The following is a 13,100-nucleotide window of genomic DNA, read 5'->3' on the forward strand; positions in this document are numbered from 1 at the left end:
TGTTGGTATTTGATCGAATCCATGATGCCATGTATCTGAAGAACCAGGAGTCCAGGACCTCTGGCAGAAAATGAGGTCCACAGCATTTAAGATACAGCAGAGTATTTCATTTCACACATGGGGTACCTTTTTATCCCTGTATGAACCAAACCCATATCAAGTGTTTTCTGCCAAAAAGCTCTTTTTTTGATTGTTTCATCTGTCCATAGATTGTTTGAAAAGTAACTGACACTACTGAAACTTCAAACGGGACGGGTTCTATGGTCAGATGTTACAAAACACTTAAGATGGGTTTGGTGCACACAGGGATAAAAAAAGGAGTAAAAAAGAGAGGCTCCTTTTTACCATAATCTCTCATGAAAGTGATTTGTATTCCAATAATGCTCCCTTAAAGGGATTTTTCAGCGCAATAGGTATAAAGTCTACAAAGAAGAAGAAGAAAAAGTGTGTCATGATTAGTCAACCTAAAAAAGCAAAAATAGTTAGTTTTTTTTTCCTGGCCAGTCTACGACCTAAAATAATCACGCAAAAAAAAAAAAAAAAAAAATCTTCCAGTCCATTAGTCTTAAGAAACAGTCGTGTCCCCTTAATGGTAACAGATGTCATAACTTTCAGGGATCGCACTGAAGTAACTGGGCCTGGATTCAGTATAGCTTTCCAGCGCTTTTCCTTCTCTCGCTGCCATTTATCCTGACATGTTAATGGGAGGTTTTGAATTACGGCCTTATCTCTGGGCCGCTAGAGAGGAACGGAGAGAGCGCACACAACTCTCTCAGACCTTTTCAATTTATATAGGCTACCTTTGATTTCATCTAACTGCCCAGATTCATCCAAAGCTCTTTTGAGGCGGCCAGCCAGTGGCGTCTACTCAATGTGTCTCCAAGGATTATCTCTCATGTTCTTTCCTCCATTTTAAAGTAGCCTGTTGTTTTGTTAGTCATGGTTCTTTTTTAACAGGCAGACACCCTGTAAATGGAAGGCTATGTTCACTCATGCAGCGTACGGAAACGTTGCTTAACCTCAGACATGACGACGACTGCAGACCCTTCTTCTAAAATTGCCCTAAAGAAAAGGTCCACTGTCCATCTCTATTCATATATTCATCCCACTGTGAATGAATTGACTTGTCTTATGCTTGGTTAGCAAAGCCCACACATCAAAACCTCTGGGTTTCTAAATCTCGCTCTGGTTTTGTTCAGTACATACAATACTTGTAAACCATTATAGCATGTGTGCACACTGGAAAAATGTGGACAAACATCACATTAATGTTTTAAACGACTCTTAAACCCTATCAAATTGACCTATCAAACCTATCCACTGTCAAGTGTACAGTATAAAGAGCTGCTCAATATTGATTAAATACTGCCACCTAGCCAATTACTGTAGTACTACAACTGACCAGCAGCCCAAGGAGGAAAACAGACATATCAGCATAAGTTCATCTTCTCACCACTGTTGTTGACTGTTAACAAAATCTAAAACTAGCCAATTTAAAAATAGTTTTCATTCATTCAAATAAAATATAAATATTGGATGAAAAATGTGAATAAAAAAGGGGGAAATGTTGCCTTGGCCACAAGTGAAATAAAAACAAAGTTAAATAGACAGATTTAAAAATTAATAATAAAAATGACAAAAGCATATAAACTTACTGAAACAAACTAAAATCTGAAAATATAAAAATAAAAGCTAATTCAAAATATTAAAGGGGTGCTAGATGATGATGATGATTTCACTTTTCTAACTTTAGTTAGTCTGTAATGTTGCTGTTCGAGCATCTGCAAAGTTACAATGTTCAAAGTTCAAAGCAAAGGAGGATATTTGCTTTTAAAGAAATTGTTTTTTAAGGACTACACAACATTCCTCCCGGGTTAGTGACGTCACTAACCCTAAAATTGACATAAACCCCGCCCCCAGGAACGCAGTCCATGTTGAGAAGAGGAAGAGTTGTTGTTGTAGAGCACATTTGTGAGTCTGCTCAAGCTGTCGCATCTGTCTTTTCACATGCAATACAGTACGTAACACAAATGCAATAGCATGTCACTCTGTAGGCATCTTACAACAGTTCCCACACGAGCGATTTATAGATTATCATGACAGAATATGCTAATCAATGACTTGAAGATAGTTAACTCCACATCAGCAACATAAATCCATCAACTAACCATTCAGAAACGTCTTGTTGCATTCTACATGTCACTTCTTCTTGAGTTTCTCCATCATTATTCGACTCTAGTTTAAACATAAAAGGCAGGACAGTTTCTGACATTTCAGTGCTCGTCTGCGTGAGGTAATCGGACCTCCTCATTTGCATTAAAGGAACACTCACAAAACAATGCGTTTTAACTGACCCTCAAAAAGGACAATTTTGACATGCTGTAGAAAATATCTGTGGGGTATTTTGAGCTAAAACTTCACATACACACTCTGGGGACAACAGAGACTTATTTTACATCTTGTAAAAAAGAGCATGATACCACCCCTTTAATGAATACTAAAATAATATATACATAATACTTAAACACTGCTTCTTGCATGAACATTAGGATCTATTCATGAATATTGCCTAAGCTCACAAACACTGTAGATTATTTATTTGTAGTTATCAAGATCAATGGATTCAGGCTTATGAGGCCACCTAATGACATGAGTATCATTATATTCATGGTCAAATAGTTTTTATTTCATCCTTTTGGTTGCCATGTTATAAAGCCAACAAGAAGAATTTTTTTTTAATTCAATGCAAAACATATAAAATCTAGCAATACCAAGTAACAAATGAAGAAAAAAACTTGGAGGATGGAGGGAAAAAAAGAAAAAGAAAAAAACCTTGAGTGCATGAACACAATTGCATGAACACTTCTACAGCGGTCGCAAGGGACGAGGTCATAAAAGTAAATGGACTTCACAGGAGCATGCCATTTCACAGTGTCTCTGATTAAGAGGTGTCCATCTGAGGGGATTCTGAACAAAGAAATAGAAAGTGGAAGTTAATACATTGTAAATAGTCAATTTTACACCTCAAAATTGTAAGCAATTTAACACTCACAATTGTGATTTTTGCTGAAGAAATTAGGCTGACATTCAGTACAACAGCAAGACTGTGAGTGTGATATTGCTTTTATACAACACTTCTATAAACAAGGTGACAGAGTAGCTTACATTTTATATATAAAATGGCCATTTCATTATGGGCTTTTGTGGCTCCGCAAATTAAGACAAAGTGGCATGAAAAGCCCTAGTGATGTTGGTCTGTATATTATCACTCTGGGAACACTGCTTCTTCAATCAAATAATGTACAGCTTCAAAATAACATTAAGCATGTGCTTGCTGGAGAAAAGAAAGATTCATTGTGAAGATATGACATATGGGCCCTTGGGACCTTGCTGTAAGACCCCCAGGAATCAGGGGCAAGAAAAGCAGAGAAGAATCTCACGTGTTTCATTGAAGAGGAAGGAGTCCTGGTACTCTTTCATGTACTGTGAGGACCGGGACTCATCCAGGAAGAGAGAGTAGACCCTCTTAATGTCCTCCACTTGGACTTCAGTGCCCTGTGAGAAATAGCCAACCACGGTCAGACCAAAAATGCTTGTTCACTACTTCTATTGTATTTGTATTTTCTTGCAGCACTAGCCATGATACGTGCGTGTTAGCATTACCCGGCGTTTGCGGCACACCAGGCCTGCAGTACTGATGAGCTGGATGGCGTAACGGAGGGAAGTCTCCAGGCCAATACGTGTTAAAACTGTGTGTGCCTCCTCACTGAGCTCGACATCCTCCTCCTCGCAGCTGAAACACAAAACACACGTGTGTAAGGTGAGAGGTGAGACAAAACTCGCAAGCCTAGATATATGATAGGGCTGCATGATTAATCGATATAAAATCGCGATTTGGCTTAGTTTGATTAGGAAATTGCAGAGGCATTTTAACATGCTATATAAAAATATCTGTGGGGTATTTTGAGCTAAAACTTCACATACACACTCTGGGGACATCAGAGATTTATTTTACATCTTGTGAAAAGGGCATTATACCACCCCTTTAAGCAAAACTTTCTTCAAAGGTTAAACCAACCTTTTATTTTGACGGGTTGCCATGTAGACCTTTGAGTCTGTGTTTTTATGATATGACGATAGTTTTTCTCAAATCAAGCTAAAATGCTGCTGAAGTGACTCTCAGAGCGGCTGTGTAGATCAAGTTCATGCATTAATGTCCTCATATAGGCTGAAAACATTGCGAGCGTCATGCATGCTTCAATGTGTGTGTGGTAAATTAAACAGTGTGTCTGCTATTCATTCACAGAGACACAGAACATGCATGATTCCCATTTAAATAGTCTTTATGCGGTTTAATATTTACAGACACTAGTCTATATCGCGATTTTATTTTAGTTTACTGACCTACTTTTCATCCAAGATCTGACAATTCCACGTTATACGCCAAAAAAATTGTTGTTGTTTTTTTGCCTGGATTCCGCGTTTCTGCCCGTGTTTTCCGCATCGCAGGAATTAAATCATATGGCCCAATGGTTGCCAACCGCCTTGAAACACGAAGAAGTAGTAGTCACCGTCACTTACTGATCCTGCATCAGTGATACTTATCAGTTATATTTCCAATTTGAGCTTGAGCTTTAGAAATGCTTGGGAAAATGTAGCTTGTGTGGACGCTACCGCACTACTTGATCAAAAGAAGAGCTTCGCTACTGAAAATCTATTTGATTCAGAAAACAGCGACGCTACCACCATGCTACAGAGAAATGTAGTTAAACTAGTAGCGTCACTATTTGTAGCGACGCTAATGCTCAACACTGAATATATGCACAGTGTTTCATAATGGGAGCAGCAGTATGATCAGAGCATTTCGATCTCTGCAAGCACTTTGAGTTTGAGTCGCTTATGATGTGCATTTGAAAAGCAAACTGAGCAAAACATTACATGTTTTTACTCCAAAATCACTTCATAATGTCAGTCGAGTGTTTGAAATAACTTCCATTTGGGATCTGAAGTGGCTTCTTGTCACAGAGTGAGGCAGACGGTATATATGATTCTGTAGTATTCTATAATGAAATTAATGCTATGCTGCTAAGCATTGCATTATAAATATACTTTATACTTATGAAAAAACCTGAGATGCTTGGACACAGATAACCATATATTGTCACAGTCGTGTGTTAATTGTCTTCCTGTTTAGTAATTCAATGCATTTCTAGCTTCTTTTTATTCCGCTACAGCGATAGCTGGATACCTTTGTCCATATAATGGCTTTCCTAGAACGTCATAGGTTTTATTACTGTGAAGCATATTTGGAATTTTGGCACGAGGGCGCCGTCCAGCTTCCAGTATGAATGAAACGTACATTACATATGTTTATAGCTCTCAGTAATGTTCGCACCACCTTATTTTAGGCAAAAATATGAAAAATAATACTTCTCTCTAAAGAAATTTGAAGTAAATATAATAATCCAAAATATGTTTTTTCTCCAGTGTAGTGTACTAAAAGTTCCTTTCTAATGAGTCATAGCTTAAAGGCCACCAACATGTTTAACCCATAAAATAAAGGTTTTCTGTAAAATAAAATTATTATTTTAATTGTTATATTATTATATTCATTCTTAAATATTGTATGTTTTATTTTAATTACCAAATAGTGTTATTACAATAGTAATAATTCTTATTTTGTTTCATATTTTTATTTAGTAATCATTGATATTCAAGCAAAGCATTTTGGGCCAAACTGTGCAGCCCTACAAGCAGGCACAACAAACTTGGTCTTCCTTTTTTTTTTCATTTAAAATCATAAATTATCACAATTTTAACAAGCAAAAACACAATTTTCCCCAAATCGTGCCGCCCTACAATATGACCTTGGAAAGTTCTCTCACCGAATCTTCAGGATCTGTCTGGTCTCTTTCTCGGTGTAGGGAGTGGTAGCAATGATCAGCAGACGGTCAAGCATGTCTATGGGAATACCATGAGGACTCTGGTAATTGGTGCCTCTAATACTGTAAAAATTAAACACAACAGTGAATGAGGAGATATGATCCACAATATCATCATGTATTAATGGTAGTTATTGATGCTGTGTTTGTGTGTATACCGGGTGATGCCTCGATTAGTGGCCATGACGAGTACAGGTGAAAGATCACTCTCTAGAGCTCGATTCAGAAAAGAAAAGCATTCTATGTCCAACATGTGGACCTCATCAATGAAGAGAACCTGCAACCACAAAAAAAAAAAACTCAACAAAACAACGCATTTCCATTGCAGGCATAAATTATCTCTATAGAATGGTGCTACCTCAAAATAACAAATACATTTCAAAACATGATGGATATAAGATGGCAATAAAAAGGTTCAATTGAGGGTAGACTTGAAATACACAAATGAAAATATTTCTTGGTTACAACATTCTGGTGGCCAGTTTAAAATCTTCAGGCACTGAAGCCTCAGAAAAGCTGTATGTAAAAATTATTTTTACCCTTAAAAAAATGATTCACATCTAGTTTTTTAAAATACAGAGAATCATACAAATTATTATTTGTATTTTATGAGGAATTGCTTCAATGGATGGAATATATGGAGCAAATGGTGCATAGAGATTTTTATGCAGTTTTTTTATGCACTATATATAAAATATTATTTAATACCTACATTTTGGAGGCAATTCTACAGCATTTCATTGATTTCAGAATTAGGTGTTTTTTATTTTAAATTAAAGAAAATGGAATCAAACATTTTTCAAAAAAACATGCAGGGTTAAAGTCTTAGGTTTTTTCTTAAAAACCAGTCAATGGTTGGACGATTTTCAAGAAAAAAAGCCCTAAAGTAAAGCCCTAAAAGGGCTGGTTCCTCCGTCTTATTTGTCTGGCCTGCTTACTCCAGGAATTATCTCGGCTTTGCCTTCTTCTCTCCACTCGGACACTTTAGCATTGATCTGCTCCCGAACCTCTGACTTAATCTCTCCTGTGTCACCTGCAGAACAGACAATCAAACATCAAATACAGCAAACACACAAACATCTACAGAGCCATTTCATTCTGAAAAAAATATCAAGGATTAGTTTCACTGAGCATGTCATTATCTAGTTTGTCAGTTTTAAAAAGCTGTGACAAACCTGAAAATAAGGCCAGGAATCCCTGAGTGCGGCTGTTAATGACGTCAATTTCATGAAGAGAGACGGTGTGAACAACCTCCTTCCGTTTCTGCAGTTCTCCCTCTGGACATTGCACAAACTGTGTCTGAAATAAACAGCAACAGTATATATATATTAAAAAAACTCTCAGGAAAATGTTGTCATGGATTGATGGATTCATTCATTTCACAGATGAAGAGAGAATGTGTACCTGTGACCCCATGGCGTCGTAATCTCTTGCTCGAGTAAAAGACCTTCCCAGCTTGCTAATCTTTCCTGTGGCTTTATCAATGGTGATTACATCTCTGTAGAATATGAAATATAACAATGTGCCAGTTCTTAAACAGTTTAAGCACTGAAAAAATGGGGTGGGGAGGGGGGGGGGTGGGGGGGGGGGGGTCATAACATTTACTATTAATAATAATAAAAAATGATTACTACTACTACTAACAATAATAACATTACTAATACTATTAATAATAGTAATAATGCAATAACTCCAGGGCTCACTACTGGAATCCAGATAAGACCAAACCTCAGGGGCCTCATTTATAACCATTGTGTACACTCAAAACAGGCCCTGAAAGAGGTGTACGTCACTTCCAACCCATAAGTTGTTTATAAAAACAAACTTGATGGGAAAATGTGCGCATATGCACGCAAACTCTGACCCATGCGTATGAACGTTTTGGAGACGGAGCAGTTTGGCGACACCAATGGTCAGCTAAGGGACTGACGGCAGATGAAGAAAAAACACTTTAAATCTTCCTTATGAGTCCTAATCATAAATACAGTGATGTAATGTTCACAATAACAGTTTAAATAAATAAAAGAATGACTTAAACTATGTTTTACATCTGATAAAACATCTACAAATTTAGATTAAATATGGCAGTCTCATTAATGGAGTTAAGCACTTAAATTACATAAAATCATTACCGAGAAGTTACAACATTTATATTTTAATAAAAATAAATATTTGTAGTGGATGTGATGCTTTTGAATACTTTTCCTGTGGCATGCTGTGTTTTAATGTTTTACCTACAGCGAGGATTGCTTAGCACATGATAATAGCAGAACTCATGGTCTGAGAAAATATTTTCACGCAAATAATGATCAATAAAGAACAATAAGGCCTATCTTTTTCCATTAAAAATATAAAGCAATTAAATATTTGGCCAGTGGAAAAGATTGAGAAAAACTTTCTCTGAAATGTATTTTATACTATTTGATTTATGTATTCAAAAACAAGGCAAGGATAGGCTACTAAATAATTTTTAGCAATGTAATGTGACGGCACATCCGTATCTCATATTTTTCTAAAGTCTTGTACCATTAAACATGGCATCACATGATATGCAGATGAGGGTGTGCATAGTAAAACTAGGCATTGTAAGCTCCATATATGGTTATTTCGAGGAGGAGACGGGGTGGAGACGCAAGTGTGCAAAATCTTCCGCTGACTGGGATTTAGAAAGGGAATGTGGAGCAGGTTCTGGCGTACGCACAGTTTTAGAAGTCTGAATATTTTTTGGCTTTTGGGCGCACGTACAATTTTAGTAAGGATCCTACACACAGTTTTATAAATGAGACCCCAGGTGTTTCGGTGGTTAAAGTTACAAACACGATTAATACATTTTGTAGGAGGAGCTGGATGGCAGTCCAGTCTGATCCATTGAGGACTTTTGAGGACATTTTTCAGTTTTATAATCTACATACCCGGCTTGTACTCTCTCTTTACTGAGGCTCTCGATCATTTTGGTCCCCAGGTCATAGATGGTTTCCATCTCTGTCGTCTTCAGCGTGAGTTTACCCACTTTTGCACCCTTAACACAAATACAGAAAGGAGAGGAAATGATTCACGTCTAACTGAGTTCACTTAGGGACATGTCCTAGCTTCTATGCAAGCATAGTCACATTGAGCACTAATATGAGCCCTACACTCAACTTATCACGGTAGCTGAAAACTCATTTCTCACTTTCATAATAACAAAAAGTTAATTTCCCACTGAAGAATGATAAACATCTTTAATAATGCTTTCCACCAAATAGGTGAATTGAATTAGAGTGCATTAAGGAAAGTGTGTTGCGTGATGAAATTCTTACTTGCTTCGGCTTCTCAAGATATTTCAAAATGTTAGTCACAATGACAATTCTTATTTTTTTTATGAAAAACTGCAGTATTTATTATTAATTAAGCATGCATATTATTCTTCATAACCAAATAATTATTCATCATTATTCTTTATAATCTTTAATCAAAAACATTACTGTGCCAGCCTCTCACAACATTATCTCTTCTCCACAATGGCTGAGCAATATTCTCTCCCCTTCAGCAACCTGTCACTCACATGAAACATAGCAATTATCAAACAACAACGATCCAATCACTTCTTGATGGACAATATAAAGTCCCACCCTACATTTTCTTGTTCATGATGTCATTTTACCCAAATATATATGCAACAACAGGGAAGAAAAACGATCAAAATATTCTGTTTAATGCTTACTTTAAAGGAGAACTCTTTACAAGTGCACAGAAAATGTGAGTGATTCCTTCAGAGTGAACACGAGTGGATCTGACTGCAGTAGATGTGAAAGATATGCATAAAAATGATGTTATTTAAGCCAGCGCAAATACCTTTGTTTACATCCTGTTTTTCGGTTGAAGTCCAAAGTAGTCGATTGCCGAGTTCACGCGCATAGGTTTAGTTACCTATGATCACGCGCGTGAACTCGGCAATCAACTACTTTGGACTTCAACCGAAAAACAGGATGTAAACAGGTATTTGCGCTGGCTTAAATAACATCATTTTTATACATATCTTTTACATCTACTGCAGTCAGATCCACTCGTGTTCACTCAGAAGGAATCACTCACATTTTCTGTGCACTTGTAATGACACATCAAGGATGTTAAGAGCCTAAAAGCAGGTTTAGTACTTGCCCCATTGAAGTCAACAGGGTGCAATTTTAAAAATAGAATAACTCGGTGTAGGCAACACCGATTTTTGTAGTTGTTCTCTGTATTGATAGCACTCCAAATGTACAATAAAATGAGCTCAATGTTAAAATTGACCGGAGTTCTCCTTTAACCTCTTTATTATTTAGAGTTAGGGGTGGAGGATATGGCAAAAATATCATATCATGATTTTTTTCAGGAAAATCATGATTCACGATTTTATCACGATTCTTTTTCATGTTGGTCTTACTATTTTGAAAGTATATCAAGTATAACTACGATTGTATTCGTCTGAAAGAAGGATGTCATATACACCTAGGATGGCTTCAGGGTGAGTAAATCATGGGCTAATTTTCATTTTTGAGTGAACTATCCCTTTAACATGTGATGTGAATGTACGTCGCATTGTAGAGTATGTTGAGACGGAGGCGCCAGAACTGAACTGACAGAATGCACTGTAGCACGAATACTATGATATTTCTTCAAAAGCGGATCATGGAGACATTTTAATCATCCGCGATCAAAAATCGTGATATCGCACATCCCTATTTAGAGTTTAAAAAATTAGGCTATTCTCTTAATGATTTTAAGCAGTTGAGATGAGTCTGGTGCTGAAAAAACAATGGTAACAAAATAGAGGGGTTAATTCAGTGAAACTGGTTAATGGAGGGAGAAGAGCACAGACTCACAGTTCCTGTAGCCGGTCTGTCGATCTGAATCTCTACCACCTCACCTTCAATGATCTCAGTCTCCTCTCTGCCAGACAACAAACATAGAACATAAGCAGGCATGCCATACTTTTTGAAGTATTACAAAAAACAAACTTTATGCTAGAACTATTAAAAAATAAAAAATAAAAGCCCATTGCCCTATATCTTTGACGGATCATAATGACAAAGTGACAACAAGCATATTAATATTTGTGGAGGTTGGTGACTTCATCCTGCTTCACCATTCAATCGGCCTCACTCACTTTATCCTGACTCCTATGGCTTTGCGGAAGGCCTGGCTCAGAGCCTCTGTCTTGCTCATCTCCAGAGAGAAAATCTCACTCCCGGCCATAGCAGTGAAAGGTGTGTCAGGGCCAAGGGACTGAGCAATACCTGTACAATAAACAGCTCTCAATCGTGAATAGGTCTTGTGCTGTTTACAGAATTTGTTGTAATGTCACATGTTAGCATATAATATTTTACAATGGCTTCACAATATAAAAAGCAACATAATATTATATATATGTGATTAATCATGATGCAAAAACTCACCCATAGCAATAGCCGTCTTGCCCGTTCCAGGTTGGCCAGCAATGAGGACTGCACGACCAGCAATTTGACCATCTTTGATCATTTCAAGGATCAGCCCAGCTGCCCTCCTAGATGCCAGCTGACCCACCATCCCCTGAGACACCTGGTGAGAGAGAGGTTCAGCATTTTGTTTTAAACATACTGTGAACAATATTTAAGCCAACGACAAGTATGTTGCCACTGGTAAATCAATCATATTTATTGAAAATTACCTGTCGTGCCTCCAAGGCATCATCCAACCCAAGGCCACGAATGTGAGAGTGTGCACCTGTGACAGAAGTCAACATTTATGGCATCTTTACTTCTGTACATTCATTCTGTGTGTGTGTGTGTGTATATATATATATATATATAGCCTATATATATATATGTGTGTGTGTGTGTGTGTTTTATGTTATTGTAATGATGTAATTAATTAAGTTTCTCACCAATCCTCTCAATGCGAGTGATGTCTCGCACCTCCGGAACCTTCGTGGCTGCAACCTTTCATAAATTAAAAATGTAAACATAATTTACTAAATAATAAATATCAAGTTGTGTTTTAATGCTTCGTTGTGATATTTTCAATGTTTAATGCTTCGTTGGGAACTAATTTGAGCAGTAAACAACCGTTAAGCGCGTGCGTTGCCATAGTGACACAGGAGCGCAACACAGTTAGTTCCAGTTTAACTTTTAGACATGCTAAGTTGGTCAGTAAAGTGTAAACTGTAAAATGCGGCATCGTAATTTTACTAACGTTACTGCGATGACAATTTGTGGCAAATGCGCCAATAATGCAGCATACATGCTGGGGTTTCACATTCCCAATAAAAACAGTGGTATGGAGGCTAAGCAACCATAAACACAAGCTTTGGCCGCAGCCTAGTAAAATAACAACAACTAAAAAAGATTTTCAATTTCTGAATATCTGGATTAAAGCCATTTTCATGAATGCACATCGAAATCTCAAAGCTCTGGATTATATCTGAATTATTATTGTAATAAATTGAAGCACATGTGCTAAAAAGCGGCAAGCTTAGAGAAATAAGTTACGTTAATATTATTCACAAAACATTCCAAGGCCTTAAAGACAGCACACAATATTGGTAAATACATATATTATATTATATATATCCTAAGAGATTTGCGAATTTGTCAATAATTCTAAAATAAAACGTTATATATTGGACTTGCCTGAGCTGCCATGTTTTCTCCCGTCAGGCGGTTGTGTTGAATGGGTGCGCAGTGGAAACCAGTCCGGGTGGAACACGTGACTTCGTGCTTGAGTTCTGGATGTGTGCATGTATGTAGCCTACTAGATAGCTTCAGCTTGTCACCAAGGTAAAATAAGCTTGTGAACAGGACTAGCCTTGGTAGCATCAGTAAGATTGGGCTGAACTAATAATAAACAAATCAATAATGTTTGTCATGTACACCATTATTTTCCAGCAGAAGAGTTGATTCATTTATGACTGTAGATAATGTAAACATGTCTACAGTCATATTCATTTATTGACAGTTGATTCATTTATGACTGTGTAGCTATTATTTCAGATTTCATTTGTTTTACAGAACTACTTTTAAAAACTTAATATAGCCTATCATGGAAAAATAAATGTAGATGTGGGTAGATGTAAGCCTAGAGTAAGAAATATGTAGAAATATAAACTAAATTGAAAGTGTGTTATTTTTGTCAACACCTTGAGAAATAAAGTAGGAAGAA

General features: G+C 36.9%; 1 protein-coding gene across 1 annotated transcript; it reads right to left on the reverse strand.

Annotated features, from left to right (window-relative positions):
* Positions 1-2,000: 2,000 nt before the first annotated feature.
* On the reverse strand, positions 2,001-12,657 carry ruvbl2 (RuvB-like AAA ATPase 2). The gene is made up of 15 exons (XM_079872896.1): positions 12,572-12,657; positions 11,827-11,881; positions 11,611-11,666; positions 11,360-11,501; positions 11,071-11,200; positions 10,787-10,853; positions 8,855-8,961; positions 7,347-7,440; positions 7,118-7,241; positions 6,881-6,975; positions 6,101-6,219; positions 5,886-6,005; positions 3,664-3,793; positions 3,441-3,555; positions 2,001-2,967 (listed from the first exon to the last, which is right to left on the reverse strand). Exons 1-15 carry the CDS (start codon positions 12,581-12,583, stop codon positions 2,942-2,944), a joined length of 1,392 nt encoding a protein of 463 aa, XP_079729022.1. The 5' UTR covers positions 12,584-12,657; the 3' UTR covers positions 2,001-2,941.
* Positions 12,658-13,100: the final 443 nt, after the last annotated feature.

Source organism: Squalius cephalus, assembly GCF_949319135.1.
Source record: "Squalius cephalus genome assembly, chromosome: 5".
Lineage (NCBI taxonomy): Eukaryota > Metazoa > Chordata > Actinopteri > Cypriniformes > Leuciscidae > Squalius > Squalius cephalus.